Genomic DNA, 19,714 nt, shown 5'->3' with positions numbered 1-19,714 from the left:
AAAATAAATTGAAGAATATTGTTAATAAATTTTGCATTGAAATCTTAAAACGACACTTATTTTGAAACGAAAATTTTGTTCCAGAACGACAATTAAATCAAAACGGAGGGAGTATCTGAATAGCATTCACACTTTTGTTTGTATCAACCATTGTTGTCATTATGGTAAGCATTTCTCTATGTATTGCAAACAAATCCTAAAAGTAAAACATGTTGTTTTCAGTGTGACTTCCACGTGATTTTGTTTGGATCCAATTCCTGATATCTATAGTGAATACAAGTAAATGAGAGACATAAACAAATAAAATTATTGGTTGAATAACTTTTCATAAAAAAAAAATCTAGTTTGTAATAAAAATATAAATTTGTATTAGAAGTGTATATATTAAGTTAAATGGTGAAAAATTATCAAACACATTTTCTTATTTGGTCAGGGAAGAATGACAATTTCATATGTTAAATTTATGAATGAACAAAAGTCTCCTTTGCGCATAAACTTTTCACTAATAGAACTCTGCAAAAAAACGTCTCACTGATTTATGCCATCATGCCAATTACCAGTCAGCGTCTAATAGGGGTGGGCAAAAACCCAAACCGAACCGAACTGAACCAACCAAACCGAAGTTAAACCGAACCAAACCAAACCGTGCTCTTTATGTAACCCAATTGGTTCATGTTTTACTCAACCCGAACAATTTGATTTGGTCAGGGTAAAACTGAACCAAACCGATAGTCCAATTTATATATAGTAAAAATATATATGATATATATATATATTAACATATTGTAAATTTTAATTAAAGTTTCGTTTTTAATTTTCTCATAACTTCCATATCTTTAAAAAAAATTACAAATATGATTCTATTATATATAAAATCATGTAGCATAATTTTTTATATTTTCATTCTATCGTTTATGAGTTGATTATTTTTTAATAAAAGTATAAAACTGATGCCTTCATATTTTATAACCAACCCGAACTACACCAAACTAAACTAAACCATAATAATGTAAACCAAACTAAATCTAAACCAAACCGAACCGAACCGAATTAAACCCAAATCTAACCCAAACCAAAGATACTTTGGTTTTAATTGGTTTAAGTCTTATAAAACTCAAATTACACAAACCAAACCGAACCCGAAACTAAACCGAAATGCCCACCCTAGCGTCTAACAAGTTATTATGTACTTAAAAATAAAGTAGTAATAATCATTTAGCTTGAAATGTTAAAAAAGTGTCTAGGCCAAAAAACAAATATGATACAAACAAAAAAACACCACCACAAGAGAGTAACAGTAGTTAGTCTTGAGCCTCTTATTCAAATATACCATACTAACCCAATACCTTACGTAAAAATCATCATCTCTCTCTTAATCTTCTTCACTTTTACAATTCAATTCACACATTCAACCTAAGCGCCTTTGAACCACACAAACTCCTGATCCAACAAACCCACTTAGACGCAACACTGACGACAACGCACCAGTCCATTCTCATTGCATTTTGAACATCTCTTGAACCGTTCTTCTTCCTCTTCAAACACCTTAGTGCTACCATCACAGTTAGTACAAGGCACAAACCTTGCATCACCACAGCTCCGGCATGTCCCCAAGCATTCACTAGGAGGGAAATCTTTCAACATCTCAGCTAACTCACCGCTATCATTTAGCTTCATAATCTCCTCGACGCCACCAATGTGGCTTCCTCTGATAAACACCTGAGGCAAACAAACCGGTTTTGGTTTCTCCGCAGCACCGAGCAAGCTTTGAAGCTCTTTCCTGTATTTAGAATCCATCGAGATATCACGCTCGTCTACCGCAACTTGAAGGCCTCTCAATATCATCCTTACGCAACAGCAATCCTCGTATGTCTTCCTAATTCCTCGGAGAGTTGTGAAGTATAACACAATCTTGTCTTCTGCTCCTCCTTGTAATCTCGGTTTGGTTTGTGAACTCAGTGGAGTAGAGCAAACAGATTTTGGCTCGCTGGTTATGAAAGAGAGGGACTTTGTGGTTGTGAGAGGGTTTTTGTTCTCGACATTGGTTAACTGTTTAGAGGACAAGGCTTTCTTGTAAGAAGAGACAATGCTGGGATCTAAACCAGACAAGAAAGATTCTTCAGACAGATGCTTCCAAAGAGGTTGCTTTGGTTTATAAGACAACGGGACCCAATCTTCTTCGTCACGTTCGATCTTCACCAATTCGTAGGATCCGTCCAGTTTCAAAGCAGACCCATTACGACCTACATTCCGATTCGGGTCGGGTTTAGGGCAAACATCCGGATCTTGACCGGAGCTAGGTTTACCGGTTTCGGGGGTTTCGAATTCGAATTCGTCGTCCAAGCCGTCCATGAGCTCCCACGTGTTGATAACCGAGTCGGGAGAGAGCGAGTCGCGTGAGACCGGATCTGTTGCGTTCTTGTCGGAGATTGAGATACGAGGAGGCGTGTGCTGGTCGGAGGAGGAGCTTTTGAGGAGGAGAGAGCCGTACGAGGTGGAAGTGAGGGAAACGAGGTGGTGAGTGTCGCCCTTTCTAGCGGGAGGATGGTGAACCAACGGCGTCGGAAAAGAGAAAGCTTTGTGGATCGCCGGAGAAGGAGAGTCGGAGGCGAGCTTCGTCGTCGCCGCCGGGGAAGAAGAGACGGAAGTAGAAGAAGCTGAAGATGAGGCTTTTGAAGTAGAAGAGCCCATTTTTAACAAACACTTAACTTTGAAAGATTTGGTTTTTAGTTTTGTTTCTCTTTCTGGTGTTCTTCTGAGATTCTCTCTGGGGGGGTTTGATAGAGGAAACAGAAGAGGAAAGCTAGAGAGGGTGGAGAATAGCTGTCTTGGACAGTTGGAGGTGGAAGAAAAGATGGTGAACAAATTTAATGGCAGGAGGAACGATGGTGATGTTTATTTTTCCCGACACCCAACTAGTCGATTTGATTTTGATTTTGTAACGAATGCTATAAATCGGGATAGCATGTAATTAAATTAAAGACGACAACAACAGCAAAAAGAAAAATTAAATAAAAAAATGTCGTTATCTGCATTCTGCATAACTTCGATCTTTATTTTTCGTACTAAAACTAGATATATAGGAGGGAAAAAAAGAAAATTTATTAAATATTGACATGTCATTTTCAATTCACAATATAACTTTTTGACAAAAAATCACAATATAATCAAAATGTATCTAATATATTATAATTAATAATTTAGCATTTAATTTTAGCAATATAGTATTTTCTAAACTATTTTATATTAAATCATAGGAAAATACATTTAACTTTTTTATGGGCAAATCTCTAAAATATCACTTTTTAAGTTTTTGTCACAAAAATAGCACTCAAAAAATAAAATGACCAAAATAGCACTTTTTTGTTTTGAAAATTTTAATTTTAATTTTTTATTTTTAAAAATTTGAATACATTCCTAAAACCCCACCCCTTAACTCTAAGCCCTAAATCTTAAATTAATTAATCCAAGGATTATAAATGCATATTTACCTTTTAAAAAACCTTATTTTGGTCATTTTCCTCCTTGTGATGCTATTTTGCGATAAAAACTTGGTTTGTTGCTATTTTTGTATTTTTCTCTTTTTCTTTTCTTTGATCAGATATGAAACAAAATTAAATATATTTACATATATATATATATATATTAAATTTGATGTAAAAACTAAAAATATTAAATGTTTTATAAAATGGTTTTAATATATTTGAAAATAGTACTACTATATACAATGAATGACTCAGATAATAAATTTCGAGATACGACTTGGGCAGAGCATTCATGTGAATGATTTATTATTAATGAATGACTTTATGCAAAGTTTCTAGTCCATATCTGATCTGTTATCGAGACCTTGTTTAGTTGATTTTGAGTGAAACTACATTTAATTTTTCATTTTTTTTGTCTGACATAACTTCTAGTTACTTGAGCTGGTGTGTTTGATGACTGGTGTGCAATTAATTGACATAGCTGTAGATTCAAACTCCCACGAGAAAGTATTGTGCTTTGCTGGTGTTACCTTTATTTTTCTTGTTTGGGGTCAAATGCTTTGCTGTTACATGTTACACTATGATTGATAACATATATGGAATATGATACTTCAGAATGGTTTGGTTGATGAATCAAACAAAACCGTGTTGGAAAAAAATGGTAAAACTATGGAATCTATTCTCGGTAGCCATGCTTTGCTCTGCTCTTGGCTGAGGAGATTTGACATCAAATCAAGATGACATAACTTCTTTTGTTCTCTGCAGATTGGTTGCAGTTATATACCCTCCCTGAAAATCAGAAAGGCCTGAGTGCAAAACGTGTTTGCCAACTAGCAAGCAAGCTAGGGAGGAAAAAAAACAGAAGATAATGTTGAGATAAATAAATACATAATCTCAAAGAAAGCTTTGTTACAGAACTTAAAAAGAGTTCATCACTTATGTCTTGAAACTCATCCAATAACTGTTGAAGCTTATGGTGATCATATCACCAGAGAATCATAGAAATTATCTGAATATAAAATGATCACGGTCCTGAACATACTTCTATAAACACAAGAACACAAAAAAGCATCATCAAGTCTCGTATAGGAAGCAAACTACTGGTCACACCTAGACACAGATAGCGGCTGAGACATATAACACATCCACAAACTTGATCTAAATCTTAACCATCTATTAACATTAACTATTATCAAATTATCAGTCTCAAAAGAGACTCTGATCGAAAACAACAACGGATCAAACAAAAAAGGAAACTTAAAATTGAGAAAGTAAGAACATATACGCATCTAACAGAAGGAGAGTTAAAGATATGGATTCATCCGACATGGAAAGGACCAATATCTCCGTTTCTAAGAGAACCAGCGATCTCGTCGGCGATAGACAAACAAGTGAACACCCAACCGCTCAGAGAAAACCAAACCATTCTCATCAGATACGTCGCCATGCCCAGCGGCATCGCCATCTCCCAAGTTTCTTCTTCTTCTTCGCTCTCAAATGATTGATTGGTCGGAGAAGCCCTGTTAAAAAAAGAGAACCAAAGCTTCGAAAAGTAGTAATCAAGGATCTTCCGACCACTCAGATCTCGCCACGTGTTTTATTTTCATTGAACTGATTCACCAGCTACTCCCTATCTGGGCCCGCCACGCCGCCGTGAAACGCATCGTCATCAATGCCTTCAATAATTTAATATCTCTACACTTTAGTCTTTAGTAGTCATTTTTAATAGTAATAAAAAAATCAGAGATCCGACCCTGATTCAGATTCCGAACCCGACCCGGTAATGTGGTCCATCTCTTCACTTATTTCCGCTCCTTTGCCATTTTGAATTTCGTTTTGAAATTGCATCTCCCTCTCTCTCTCTCTCCCCCTCAACTTCTCTCTCTAAGAAAATGGCTCCTCCCTTTGTTTTCCCCCAAATCCTACGAGCCCTAGAAGAAGATCCAGAAGACAATCACCGACTCTTCGCTCAGAATCCCGTCGACGTCACCTCTCTTCGCCCTTCCGATCTCGAAGAGTTCGTCAAAGGTAAAAAAACACTCTTCACTCTATTAATCTTCCGTCTAATTGTCCAGAAAAACTCGAATTAGATCGCAGAAATCGAAACTAGGGTTTGTGTGTATAAGTTTAGAGCGCGAAGAGATTAGTCACTAAAGTGAAGCTGTGAACGATGTGATACTTATGATGAATTGAAATTTGAATTGACAGGTGTATCATTCGACCTATCTGATAGAGAACTCTTCTGTATCGAATACCAAGACGTTTTCGACCGTGTCTACTCTCTAGTCAGGAGCTTTTATAGCCTTCCTCCGCCTTGCAAGTGTAATCTCGTTGAAAGCCTTCGCTCTAACCTAAGCGTTCTTCTTCCCAACGTCGATTCCATCTCACGGTCTGCACAACAAGGTCAGGAGGAGGAGGATGAAGTTCCGATCATCGATAGGATCACGTCTCATCGCAATGCCTTGAAGATCTACACTTTCTTTCTAATGACTATTGTTGTGACTGAAGAGTCGCATGTTAGCTCTGTTGACAGCACAAAGGTGAGTTCTTTTCTTTTCTTTTCTTTTTTCAAGATTTCAGAGTAGAGTTTATCTGATGTTGTGGATGAACAGGTGGTGGGACGAGGGAGGAAGAAGCAGATTATTCAGTCATGGAACTGGGAGCCTCAGAGGGGTAGGATGCTTAATTTGATTGCAAACTCTCTTGAGATCAACTTATCCTTGCTCTTTGGATCTTCAGAGCTAGATGAAAACTACCTCTCTTTCGTTGTCAAGTAAGTTCTGTAACCTTACTCATACTCCATTTTAAGTGTACATTCTCATGGCTCTTTTTTTTCCTTGTAGAAACTCGTTCTCTCTCTTTGAGAATGCGGCGATCTTAAAAGACCCTGAGGCAAAAGATGCCCTGTGCCGCATCATAGGAGCATCTGCTACAAAGTACCGTTACATAGTGCAGTCATGTGCCTCGGTCATGCATTTGATACACAAGTATGATTTTTCTGTTGTACACGTTGCTGATGCAGTTGCTAGAGCTGAAACTAAGTATTCAGATGGTACCTTGGCGGTGACAATCATTAGAGATATTGGGAGGACTGATCCGAAAGCCTATGTTAAAGATACGGTTGGGGCTGATAATGTGGGGCGTTTTCTGGTCGAGCTTGCTGATCGTTTGCCAAAAGTAATGTCTACAAATGTTGGAGTTTTGGTTCCTCATTTTGGTGGTGAATCATATAAGATCAGAAACGCACTAGTTGGTGTTCTCGGGAAATTAGTTGCAAAAGCATTTAATGATGTTGAGGGAGATGTGAGTTCCAAGTCCCTTCGTCTGCGAACTAAGCAAGCTATGTTGGAAATTTTGCTCGAACGTTGTAGAGATGTTTCTGCCTACACAAGGAGCCGAGTTCTTCAGGTTTGGGCTGAGTTATGTGAAGGGCATTCTGTTTCGATTGGCCTATGGAACGAGGTTGCATCAATAACTGCTGGAAGACTGGAAGACAAGAGTGCAATTGTAAGAAAATCCGCTTTAAGTTTACTGATCACGATGTTGCAGCATAACCCCTTTGGGCCACAGCTTCGGATAGCTTCATTTGAAGCAACCCTGGAGCAGTACAAAAGGAAACTGAACGAGCTTGAACCAAACCGCCCTACTGAGGACTCATCAAAAGAGCCAACTTCAGATGTTGAGTCCTGTAATGGAGATGGTGAAATCGATGACTTGCAACCTGAAGTTACAAGTAATACGCATCTAGATAGTCTACCTGATAGCTGTCAGCCAGAGAATGGAGAAGAAATCCGTGAGAAGGATGTTTCTGTTCCAGATATTGGTAACCTCGAGCAGACCAAGGCCTTGATTGCTTCCCTTGAGTCTGGATTGAGCTTCTCAAAGTGCATGTCAGCTAGTATGCCGATCCTCGTTCAACTGATGGCTTCATCTTCTGCCAGTGATGTCGAGAATGCAATTCTCTTGTTGATGAGGTGTAAGCAGTTCCAAATTGATGGTGCAGAAGCTTGTCTCCGTAAAATTCTGCCTCTGGTATGGTCTCTTATCACGTATTGTAACTCCTAAAAATCCTCTCATCTGCTGTTTTATGAGTTAACAACATCCCCTACATACATGGTGCTAAATACATGTTGTTTTCTCTGCAGGCCTTTTCTCAGGATAAGTCCATATATGAGGCAGTGGAGAATGCCTTCATTTCAATCTACATTAGGAAAAATCCAGTTGAAACGGCCAAACAGCTTCTGAACCTTGCCGTAGATTCGAATATAGGAGATCAAGCAGCGCTAGAGTTTATTGTTAATGCTTTAGTGTCCAAAGGTGAAATATCTAGCAGCACGGTAGGTTCCTTCTATGACTCCAGCAATACATATAGTATGCATGGTCAAGAATAACGAAAACCAATAAGCTTGTTATTTATTATCGGTTCATCATTTCTCGAGTTAAAGAATTCCACCTCAAGAGGTTAACTAGTGCTTTTATTGTTTCTGTCTTTGTAGACTTCGGCTCTGTGGGACTTCTTTTGCTTTAACATCAATGGGACAACTGCTGAGCAAAGTCGTGGGGCTCTATCTATCCTTTGCATGGCTGCAAAGTCGTCCTCTAGGATTCTTGGATCGCACATACAGGATATCATTGATATTGGGTTTGGCCGTTGGGCAAAAGTAGAACCTCTACTTGCGAGAACGGCATGCACTGCTATTCAGCGGCTTTCAGAGGAAGATAAGAAGAAGTTATTGCTCAGCAGTGGCAGCCGATTGTTTAGTATTCTTGAAAGCTTGATCACTGGTAACTGGCTTCCAGAAAACATATATTATGCTACTGCTGATAAAGCCATAAGTGCCATATACATGATCCACCCAACTCCAGAAGCGTTAGCTTCTACAATTATTAAAAAGTCCCTGAGCACTGTGTTTGACGTAGTTGGACAAGATCAAGCACAGAATGATACCGACGACAATGTCGTTGATTTTCTGACCACAGTTCAAGTAGCAAAACTCAGTAGATTCTTGTTTGTTGTCAGTCACATTGCCATGAACCAGTTGGTCTATATAGAATCCTGCATCCAGAAGATCCGTAGACAGAAGACTAAAAAGGACAAAGCGGCTGCTGAAAATCAGAATACAGAAGAAAACCCTGGGGCGATGCAAGAGGTACAAATCAATACCCTAAACTGCAACTGATGGCACAAACGTTGCAAACCCATTGGGTTACTTTTGCGTGCTAATGCTATCTCATCCGATGTTTTATTTGTATTACAGAACCATAGCATAAATGCTGAGCTAGGACTTGCTGCCTCTGATGACGCACTGCTGGACACACTCGCTGAAAGAGCAGAGAGAGAGATTGTTTCTGGTGGTTCTGGCGAGAAGAATCTGATTGGGGACTGTGCAATTTTTCTCTCAAAGCTTTGCAGAAATTTTTCTGCGCTGCAAAAGGTAGTTAGTTTTTCATTCCTTTTACTGCTCCATGGTGTGTGATGATGTTGTAGGCTTGTGTTTTTAGCTTTCTCTTCTTTCCCTTTCGCATTTACTTTCTGATATACAAAAATTTGAATTCCTTTTCACAGCATCCAGAACTACAAGCTTCCGCAATGCTTGCATTATGCAGGTGTATGATTATTGATGCAAGTTTCTGGTAAGTTCAAATCTTTATTTCAGATTCTATTTATCCTTTACAAAACTGAACTTATAGTTAAAATTAATGAGTAAACCTCAATGTATGCCAGCGAATCCAACCTCCAGCTTCTCTTCACAGTTGTTGAAAATGCACCTTCTGAAGTTGTCCGGTCAAACTGCACCCTTTCCCTCGGAGACTTGGCAGTTCGTTTTCCAAATCTTTTGGAACCTTGGACAGAAAACATGTATGCCAGGTTACGGGATGCTTCAGTTTCGGTCAGGAAAAATGCTGTCCTGGTCCTTTCACATCTGATATTGAACGACATGATGAAGGTATGGTTCCTTGCCACTCTCATTCCTCAATTTAAACATCTGCAACAATAGTTTGAGGTTTCATTTTGTGGATCCTGTTTTCAGGTGAAAGGGCATATTAATGAAATGGCTATATGTATTGAAGACGATGTGGAAAGGATCTCTAGTCTCGCAAAACTATTTTTCCATGAACTGTCTAAGAAAGGTCAGGGTTATGCAATATCTACTGTACATGAACATAGCATGTTCAACTTTTGAATGAAATTTAAAGCTTGAACATGAATTCTGCCGAACAAATCCAGGATCGAATCCCATATACAATCTACTTCCTGATATACTTGGGCAATTATCCAACCGGAATTTGAAGAGAGAGTCATTCTGTAATGTCATGCAATTCTTGATCGGCTCCATCAAAAAGGTATTATAGCTTTTCGACATTGAAGTTAGAATGACTTTGTATTCCCTCTTATCTAATCACTCATCTTTATCCTTAACTATCTTCAGGACAAACAGATGGAGGCTCTGGTTGAGAAGCTTTGCAATAGGTTTAGTGGAGTCACAGGTATGCTTGGAGTGATGATACATTCTTACACCAGTTATGTGTTTAATAGAAAGTATTCCGTTGTAAATTTATGCCGACACTTGCAGATACAAAACAGTGGGAATACATTTCGTATTCTCTTTCGTTGCTGACGTTCACAGAAAAGGGAATCAAAAAGCTTATCGAGTCATTCAAGTCCTACGAGCATGCTTTAGCAGAGGACCTAGTGACGGAAAACTTTAGAAGCATAATCAATAAGGTACGTTTCTGTAGTTTTACTGTACCCATGCTATTCTCTTCATTCTTCTCGTGCTGTTTGTGAGTTTGGCATCTGGTTGTGAATCTGAGCAGGGAAAGAAGTTTGCGAAACCAGAACTTAAAGCGTGCATTGAAGAGTTTGAGGAGAAGGTCAATAAGTTCCACATGGAAAAGAAAGAACAAGAAGAAACCGCAAGAAACGCTCAGGTTCATATAGAGAAAACCAAGAACATGGAATCTCTTGTTGTCCCCAGCAAAGTGAAAGACGAACCTGTAGAAGAATATGATGAAGATGAAGGTTAGTGCTTTTCTCAGACCCTGAGCTAAAACAAAGTTCACTGTAGCAGATTTTAGATAACCAGATGCCATTTAACGAAACCTTTCTAAAACATTGGATACTCTCTCTCTCTCTCTCTCTCTCTCTCTCTCTCTCTCTTTAGATAAACCATTTGTGTGTTTCCTCAGATGTTTCAGACAGTGAAATCGTGGATCCATCAATGGAAGAACAAGGGGATAGTTTGAAAGCGTCTGACACCGAGGAAGAACTATCTAACACCGAGGAAGGGCCATCAATGGAAGAACAAGGGGATAGTTTGAAAGCATCTGACACCGAGGAAGAACTATCTAACACCGAGGAAGGGCCATCAATGGAAGAACAAGGGGATAGTTTGAAAGCATCTGACACCGAGGAAGAACTATCTAACACCGAGGAAGAGCCATCTGACTCCGAGGAAGTACCAGATTCTGAGCAAAACACCAGTGGTGGTATGTAAAAACTTCCATAAGTATCTATTAAACAATCTCACACATGTTTAGTTGCATGAATATATTTTAGAAACAGTCAAGTAAAGTTGTTCGGTTTACAGGAGAAGAAGAAGAAGAAGGCGAATCAGAAAGCAGGAACGTCAAGAAGGTAAACCGTAGAGAGTCATCGAGCAGCATCAGGAGAAACCTGAGGTCAGGAAGTAGAAAGTAAAGAAACCGTGTAGAGGCAGAGAGTGTCGTCAATTTGCTCAACATCTCGAGAGCTAACTTATAACTATGTCTGTTTTGCTCACTGCATTGTTTTTTTAATCTATGATGCTTAGATATTGAAGAATCGACTACCATACCTATTCGTCTATGGAATCACATAACTTTGTATTTCTTAAATCTTTATATTGTGAAACTTATATGTTCCAAAAGGACCACAATGCAACACTGCACTAACGAGTAAGTGAATTGATCGAGTAAAGGACAACAGCGTTCATTTTGGTTTTTAACCGAGTGAATTGATCAAACCGAAACGGACCAGGGGATTGACAGAAGATCTTGTCACATGCAAGCATTCCTGCAGAAGTACTTGAGGCCAGGGGATTGGCGGAAGATATTGTCCAAATCTCCGCAGGCATTGAAGATGCTGATGATTTGATCTCTGATCTTAATATTGCTTTTAAAACCGGTCCGATCTAGCTTCAGTTTGAAGAATCTCTGTTTTTTCTAGTCTTTTATAGGTTCTTGAAGTAAGAATCTACGTAAGTAAAACCATAAAACATATTTGGTTCTGTTATGTTTGCTAATGTGGAGTTAAATCTGTGTTCAAGCTTGTAATAGACTTCAAAGCCAACATAAGCAGTAAAAACATTATTATCAAAGTGTGTCTTTCATGAAAGTAAAACACAAGTCTCTCAACAAGGTTCTTGATCTGTGGAGAGAGGATAGAGAGGACCCAGTGCGCAACTTGTCCTTAAAAGTCTATTTCAGGTTAGGTAAGAACAAGAACATGGAACAAACCGTGTCACATCTGCACCAGAATATACCAGCTCTGTACCTTTTTTGTTCAGTAGGACAGGTTCTTGATAGTGAATTGAATTGAAAACTATAGTTTCCAGATAAAGTGACAGATCTACTGATCCTTTATATACCATTTTCAGATAATTGAGTTTAAGCAAAAACTTAAAAAAAAGGAGTGAAACAAAATTGGGAAATGGGTTATTTACCATGTATGATTTACTGATGTATTTATAAACATTATCCCCATACATCATTATCATTCAGCCACATTATCATCCATCTATATTTACTTACTGCATTCCCTGGTGAAAACATGTGTTTTACCATCAGCAGAAGCATTCCTACAACAATCTACAGAACTCCAAAATCAGACAGCGGTTGCGATGCCCTCTAACCTAGGACGTGGTCTATCTGTTGACAGCCCTTCTTCCATCGACTTCCTCTTGTTGTTACTCGGTGTTTGCTCCTCTTGTTGTACCACGTGCAGAAGCACTTGTTTTGGTTCTGGTTCTGACTGTATAGGCAAGATTTTGATTCCCATTTCTACCGAGTCTTTAATCTCTGGTTCACCTGCTGCCGCGGTTCCATTTTCGTCATTTGAAGGGTTTTCAATCGCTTCAAACTTCTGGTTCTTCAACTTTGTTTTCATCATATGAGGTTTCAGCTTGTTGAGATCAGCCAATCTTACTGGTTTCAGGAAAAACTCTTCAGCTCCTTCTTCCAAACATCTGTTTTCATGATTAATAAACATAAAGAGTCTTCCTTCCATATGATTAAACACAACCTAAAAGGGCACAACACAAGCTCATCAAACTTCAAAGATTCAATCTTTCATTGTTCTTTTACCTGCTGATCCTCGCAGGAACGTTCTCAGAGGACATGATCACTACTGGTATGTTCTTAAAAGCTGATGATTCCTGCAAAAGATGTTATACACATCAAAATAGCATACAAGAGAGAAGATAAATGACAAAAAGAGAAATTTATTCCAAAGATATATCTCACTTTCTTGATTATATTTGAGAAAAAAACACACAAACAAGTACCTTGACTCTCTTGAGCAAATCATAACCAGTCATGCCTGGCATACAATAATCTGTAATGATAAGATTCACTTCCACTTCCTGTCCAAAGCCAAAAAAAACCAGTCGATAAAACTTAGCATTGAAGTAGTGACTTCTTTCAAAAAAAGGAGCAAACAATCTTTCGAACCTGAGGAGATGGAGAAAGAGCAGTTGGGTCGTTACTCTCGATACCTTGTCTTAAACCCAGAAACTCTAAAGCCTTATAGCCTGACTCCACAGTTGTTACTACAAACACCAATAAAAAAAGACATAAAAAGGCTTAGATCTTATTTTCGTTTATTTCTTACAACCTACAAAAGACTTGTTCATGTCGTTGACACTAGTTTTTTGATACCTTGACAAGAAGACTTTTGAAGTAATCTCTCTATGAGTTTCCGATCGAATAAACTATCATCAACGGCTAATACATGAAACTGTGATTCCGCTGCTGCCATACCCATTGCAGAAAGAAAAAAGAAACTGAAGATTTAATCTTTAAACGATGAACCCAGATATAAAGTCTCTGACTTTCTCTGGTTCTTCACTAGAAAAATTCAATCTTTGCTGCTATTTTAAGCTCAGTAGATGATGCAAGGAAGTGAGATAAAAGGGTTTGTGCTAAAAACAAGATCTGATTTATATGTTTTATTTTTCTTCTTTCACCAAATCTTTGCAAAAGGAGAGAGAGGGAAAATGAATAAAAGTAATTAGCTTTGAATTGTGGAGAAAGCAAGTTCTGATAGAAAAGTTAATATTTTGTTTTTAAGAAGACAACGCAGAGGGAGAAAGAACACAAAAGTTGTAGATTAATACTCCCTCCGTTTCATAATACTTGATGTTTTAGAAAGATAATTTTGTTTCAAATTAGTTGAAGTTTTGAGATTTTAAGGTTACTTTAACTTTATTGGAAACTATTCAACAAATTAGATTTCACAGTCTTTTTTATTATTGGTCAATTGATTTTAAAATTATATCTTTAAAATATTTTTTATTAAAAAATACAATTTTCTTAATTTTTGTGCACTATGGTAAAACATCAAGTATTATGAAAGGAGAGAGTAAAATAATTAGAACAAATCTTTTATGAGGATTTCTAAGGATTAGAAAAAGAGGAGAGATTTTGAACAAAAAGGAAAAAAAAGAGAAGAGCTTTGCTATTATATACTACTACAACGCTGCCTGAATATTTTGGATTTTGGATATCAGTTAAGGTAGGTTTGAATTGGATATTTGGAGTATTGAATAGTTCAGATAAAATGATAAATTACCAATATAGGAACTCACGAATTTTCAGTTCAGATGGGTTCAAAGAGATTTTTGATTCGAGTCAGCTTAAATAGTTAAACTAAAAACAATAAATACTTGTAAATTTTTGATTTCCGTTTGGTTTTAGTTCGATTATTTCTGGTAATTCAGCTAACTCGGATAAAATATTCATATGTTAGGTAAAACATAGAATAGCTAAGATACTTTTGATAATTCTTTTGCATAGTTCATATTATTTTGATATTTCAGATAAAAATAGTATGATACTTTTTGATATTTTTGGTGGTAGTTAATATCTTTTTGATAATTTGATATTTTCAAATACTTTCAAATTGTTTTAATAAAAATTTAAATTATATTTATTCATTTAGTTATATTATATATAAATAAAAATTATATATCCAGGTATGGCTATTGGTTCGATTCCAATTCAGTTTTGTTATTTTAGATACGTAAATATAAAATAGTTAGGATATTTGAAAGTTTCTATCTGATTATAGTCTCAATTATTTCAGTTCGATTCTGATTCCAGTTTTTCTTTTCATACCTAATTTAAACCACAACCTTTTTACTCTTACACCAAATCTTAAAAACAAACGTTAATGAAACCATAAGTTAAGAAGATATTGGGATTTCAATGATAATCTATTTCTAATACAACAGAAGTTAATTGGTTGATCAGTTGATAGACATTTATTTGTTTTTATAAATTTATAGAATAATATTTCAAGTGACTGTTACATAATTACATCTGTATTTTTTTAAAAAAATTAATAATTCTATTGCTGGTTTTTGTTGGTGTTTTTTTGAGAAAAAGGTTTAAATCCGGATTAATGATAACACAGACCTAACCTCCGGATTGAGGTACAACCCATGGATAGACATTTTTTTGAACATTTTTGCTGGCATTTTTTGCATGTGATTTTTTTATAGTGATACTTTTTATTGTTTTACTGGCTGTTATTTTAGAATTTACATAGCTTGTTTTAGGAACAGTCAGGTAAAAAACTATATTTTCATAATCAGACAAAATATTTGTCTTTGACCTCCAAATTAAAATATATATGGATAATCCGACTTTCGAACTATTCAAAACAACACATATATACATATAGATCATCCAACTTTTATATCATAAACATTAGTTTTATTAATTAATCCAAAGCCGAGATTGATAACTTGTTTTTTTTTTGCTTAAAATAACTTGTTGTTTTATCCATCATAATCGCCTTCTTACCTCTTAATTATCGCGAATTTTAGTGGGTATCTTTTTTTTCCCCCAAATTGTTATTTATTTCATTGCAAATACTAGTAATCATATAAAGCTGGCGGCCAAACAGAATTGACCCAGAACCAAGAGCCTATAGGAAAGGCAACTAGAGCTCACACAAGAGCGACTTAAAAAACAAACAAAAAGGTCCATAAGAAGCGACCACTTAAACCCATATAGGACAACTATAACCCACATCGGGGTCGCTTAAAACAAACCATAAACACACCAAAGAAACATCAACAAAATTACCAGAAACGAATAATATATGCGCAAGAGCCACATTATAAAACTAGCAGTCTTTGGAGAGGAGAAAACATCATTGATTGAGAGATACCGCTGCTGCCTATAGCCCGACACCCGGAATCTTCCACTTCTGCACCGAAACCACCCTTATCGTTGCTGCCTCGCCCGCTAAACGATAAGTCCAAGAACCAGAGACTTCAAACCTCAAGTAGGGGAACACACAACTCGGTCCACACGCTACAATCTAAGAGAGAATCTCACCCAAAAGAAGCCTTGCCACATGACAAGCAACCAAATGACAAAATACCCTAATCAAGAGACTGCTAAGCCACAACCATCAACACACTTACTACCATGGCTCAAACCGAACCAGACCCACGAATCCAAAGAAACAAGATCTAAAACAGCACGCAAAATACAGTTATCGGAGATAAAAAAAATGAATCCTGTGCTCAACCAAGCTTACACCAACTCGTCGGAACACCAGAATGTTCAAACAATCGGCAAGGAAACACACACCGACGAAGAAAATTCCAGAGCTCCAAAACATATCGAAGATGGATCTTGATAGAACAAGAGAACAAAGATAAAACTAATTTTGGGGAAAAAAACTAGCTTCCGACGCTGGAGAGACCAACGCCGGAGTAAACGCTCAAGAACACCAAGGAAAAACCAAGAACAGAAGAGAGAAGAAGGAGAGAGGAAAAAGAGGAGAGAGGAAGATAGCTTAGTTTTGGGCATTTTAGTGGGTATCTTATTTTGATAACTTGTGAAAAATATATTTCTCCACTTGAAGAAACAATATTTAATTTTCTCCACTTGTTTTTCGTCTTACGTCCAGTGTTTTTCTCCTAGTTTTATTTTAAAGTGTCGTCAATATAAACGGGACCCGGCAAAATCTTCAGAGATATATATAGGTGACGTCGGAGGGCCCTTTGTGTTTATCATCATTAACTATTACTTGTGTTTTTCCTCCAATTAACGCAATGCATAATAACAGATATCATAAGAAAAATTTTATATATTAAGGAAGCACAACGTACAAAAATGGTGGCGTTTACCGAGAAGTTGGGGGTTTGTGATAGTGTTGGATTGGTGGCAACGATATGGCGAAAATTAAAAAAGTTTGGTGTGGATTCTCTTCCAAAGATTTGTTTCCCATGGTCATGCCTTGTGCCCCATTATCATCATCATGATTGCCATTATCATCGGCCATGTGTCGAAGTCTCGGGGCCACGTGATAAAGGCCCTCCAGTGAAAGGTAACCTCTCTTTCGTCCAGTGGGTTCTTGTTTGTCACTCGCTCTTTCGACATTTCTTTTCATTTTTTGTTAAATAAATTAAGTTTTTCCATCTGAAAATAACGAAATTTAAGAAACATTTTAGTACAAAATTGAATAACAAATAATAAATCTTTTAAATTTTTATGCCATTTAAAAAAAAAAATCAAATTTATCCTTTTTTTTTCATAAACGAATGTTTGTGAAACAGCATCTTAGCTTCTTGCACGTTCTATAAAATTCAGTTTATATTTCAATACTCAAATCATCACAATCCCATGATCCCATTGTTTTTCACAAGTTCGATACTTCTAGGGCTTTTGCGTCGCTGGTCAGTCATATCCAAGTCAAACTGATGAGTTTCATGTAGGCAGTGACAATCACAATATGAAATTCCGTTGATAAAATATTTTACTTTGTTTTGATTTTACCACACGCTCATATATAGATAAATTTAACACAAATGGACCAAATAGTAGACATGAAAGAGTAAGGCACTCAAGTAATTAAATTCAAAGGTGTAGAAGTTTCTACTCTTACATGAGACATCCTATCTTTTTTTGTTCTCTATTAATCCACACACACTTGACACTTCATCATCACAATAGTTTGACACTAAAACATTGTATATATAATGTATTAGTTGAATTAAGGATATGGCCAACTCAGTCTGTGCTCTTCCCTTGCGGTTGCGACATCGATGCTCAGGAAAAAGTTTGGTTAGTAGATGTTATCGGCTTCTCTGTTGGCTCGTTTCTGTATCGTTGGCAGTTGGTTTTCTTGTTGATTAACTTTGCCAGTGGTAGAGAACACTTCGTTTCTTCTCCTTGTTTGTAAATTTTCCTTCTATTCAAATTAATGAAAACCCTTTCTACAAAAAAAAGAAGAAAAAAGAATTAAGGATATGGATCAACATTTACTGAAAAATCCCAAAGAAGAACCAAAGTTATAGTATTTCTATCTGTAAAACCGTGTTTTGGTTTTGTTTGTGTGTGCGTTTGAATATACTATTCAAATGTTATGTTTATATATAATATAATACAAAATTGAAATAATTTTTTAATAAAATTAAAAATGAAATTTTAATATTTTCTTTGAAATGTTACCAAAACTGCATAAACAAAATATTAACACATGTTAACGTAAGCAGGATAATTAACCACAAAGAGATGATACTCTGAATTTACATAAATGAGTTTTATGTACAGATTGAGAATGTTGTGTAGTGGACGCGTGTCAAAGTGACGACATGTGAATTGGACACGCTGCACATGTCATGGAGTCGATAAGTTTTCGTGTTGAAGTTAGGACCACCATTCACAGTTACAAGTATCTCTAACTTTGACAGTGTCTGAGAGCTAAAGGTTCATGGGTCCGTTTTAATCTTTAGCTCCCAATCAGACAGTGTCATAGCTGATAATTTACATATTTTAAAATTGGCTGGAAGCATGTCTATTGGGTTTGTACTCAGGATCGCTACTGGTTAGCGACTTACGGTATATGAAGTACACCAAGGGGTGAGCACTCAGGGCTGGAGTGATAGGGACGAGCAGTGCAACCGTCTCGGGACCTATGATAATAAGGGTCTACTTTTTTTGTAAAAAAAAATTTGTACAGAAAAATTACTCTTTTGAAAACAAAAAATAAATAAATATTTATGTATTTTAAATAATATTTTAATATACTCTATTTTCAAAAATCATGCAAAAATAATTTTCTTTTAGTAATTAAAAGGCCTAAAAAACAATTTCGTCCAAGGGCCTCGGAAAACCATGAGCCGGCCCTGTGAGCACTGAGTGGTCGTACAAAACTAGTCTTGTAAATGACAAAAAAAAAAATAGTTTCAATGTAGAGACGTTCGAATTATATAGTCGTTGGTGTATTATATACCGAAGGTCACACACACGGTTACATTAAGTCAGCATTACTTTTTTGTTGAGGTCAGTATTACTATTAATGATAAACTCACACCTAAGCTAAATGAGCGTTATAGTCTTAATACAGTGAAGCAAACCTCATGCATTATTGTAAAAGATACGATACCCGCCAGACCACCATTGTTTGTTTTCGTATGGTTTTTGAGCTATTTAATTATTTTTGTACTTATGAAAAATGAATTGAATTAATGAATGAAAAGGAAGATACAGGAGTGGTTAAAAGGCTATGATTCTTAAAAGAAAAAGAAATTATCGAGTTCGATCCTTATCTTATACTTTTGAATTTCCATTATTCGTTTTATAAAATAAAAATCATTATCGATGGAGTTTTTAAAAGGCTATGCTTCTAGCTGTAGCCTTTTCCTCATAATATCAGGCAATAGGTTCCCTATATGATTATTCTTTTTCATTCTTCCTGTTTTTCCTGTCGCGATGACCATTCCTGACTTATTAGACGAATAATAAGTAATTAACATAGATTGGTAAATATTTAGATACTATAATCCATTAAATGTAAATGTGTGATAAAAATATATTTCCATAATTTACAAATGATAGTAATATGTAATTCTATTTCTTGTACTATACGTAACGTATAGTCGTATATACATTTTGTAATTACGATATTGCATATCTTTATCAACGTTACAAGTTTAAAGTTTCAGAAA

General features: G+C 36.4%; 5 protein-coding genes across 5 annotated transcripts; 2 read left to right on the top strand and 3 right to left on the bottom strand.

Annotated features, from left to right (window-relative positions):
- Positions 1-1,190: 1,190 nt before the first annotated feature.
- On the bottom strand, positions 1,191-2,964 carry LOC108856999 (uncharacterized protein At5g39865). The gene has a single exon (XM_018630915.2). The coding sequence runs from the start codon at positions 2,689-2,691 to the stop codon at positions 1,459-1,461; it is 1,233 nt and encodes a 410-aa protein (XP_018486417.1). The 5' UTR covers positions 2,692-2,964; the 3' UTR covers positions 1,191-1,458.
- Positions 2,965-4,481: 1,517 nt separating this feature from the next.
- Positions 4,482-5,015, bottom strand: LOC108859013 (uncharacterized). The gene has a single exon (XM_018632848.2). It carries the CDS (start codon positions 4,948-4,950, stop codon positions 4,804-4,806), a length of 147 nt encoding a protein of 48 aa, XP_018488350.1. The 5' UTR covers positions 4,951-5,015; the 3' UTR covers positions 4,482-4,803.
- Positions 5,016-5,320: 305 nt separating this feature from the next.
- Positions 5,321-11,363, top strand: LOC108863474 (condensin-1 complex subunit CAP-D2). Its single transcript, XM_018637908.2, has 16 exons — positions 5,321-5,513; positions 5,694-6,025; positions 6,098-6,258; positions 6,329-7,517; positions 7,631-7,822; positions 7,982-8,635; positions 8,744-8,920; positions 9,052-9,119; positions 9,211-9,433; positions 9,518-9,617; positions 9,715-9,830; positions 9,917-9,974; positions 10,061-10,212; positions 10,305-10,509; positions 10,677-10,976; positions 11,078-11,363. Exons 1-16 carry the CDS (start codon positions 5,378-5,380, stop codon positions 11,185-11,187), a joined length of 4,173 nt encoding a protein of 1,390 aa, XP_018493410.1. The 5' UTR covers positions 5,321-5,377; the 3' UTR covers positions 11,188-11,363.
- Positions 11,364-12,170: 807 nt separating this feature from the next.
- LOC108861725 (two-component response regulator ARR9) lies at positions 12,171-13,879 on the bottom strand. Its single transcript, XM_018635659.2, has 5 exons — positions 13,404-13,879; positions 13,197-13,294; positions 13,031-13,108; positions 12,831-12,901; positions 12,171-12,712 (listed from the first exon to the last, which is right to left on the bottom strand). The coding sequence occupies exons 1-5, from the start codon at positions 13,507-13,509 to the stop codon at positions 12,352-12,354; spliced, it is 714 nt and encodes a 237-aa protein (XP_018491161.1). The 5' UTR covers positions 13,510-13,879; the 3' UTR covers positions 12,171-12,351.
- Positions 13,880-16,787: 2,908 nt separating this feature from the next.
- LOC108861724 (uncharacterized) lies at positions 16,788-18,026 on the top strand. The gene is made up of 2 exons (XM_056985984.1): positions 16,788-17,091; positions 17,753-18,026. Exons 1-2 carry the CDS (start codon positions 16,878-16,880, stop codon positions 17,944-17,946), a joined length of 408 nt encoding a protein of 135 aa, XP_056841964.1. The 5' UTR covers positions 16,788-16,877; the 3' UTR covers positions 17,947-18,026.
- The last annotated feature ends 1,688 nt before the right edge of the window (positions 18,027-19,714 follow it).

The sequence above is a fragment of the Raphanus sativus genome, chromosome 5 (assembly GCF_000801105.2).
Source record: "Raphanus sativus cultivar WK10039 chromosome 5, ASM80110v3, whole genome shotgun sequence".
In the NCBI taxonomy this organism is placed as follows: domain Eukaryota; kingdom Viridiplantae; phylum Streptophyta; class Magnoliopsida; order Brassicales; family Brassicaceae; genus Raphanus; species Raphanus sativus.
This window is presented reverse-complemented; position numbering and strand designations above follow the sequence as displayed.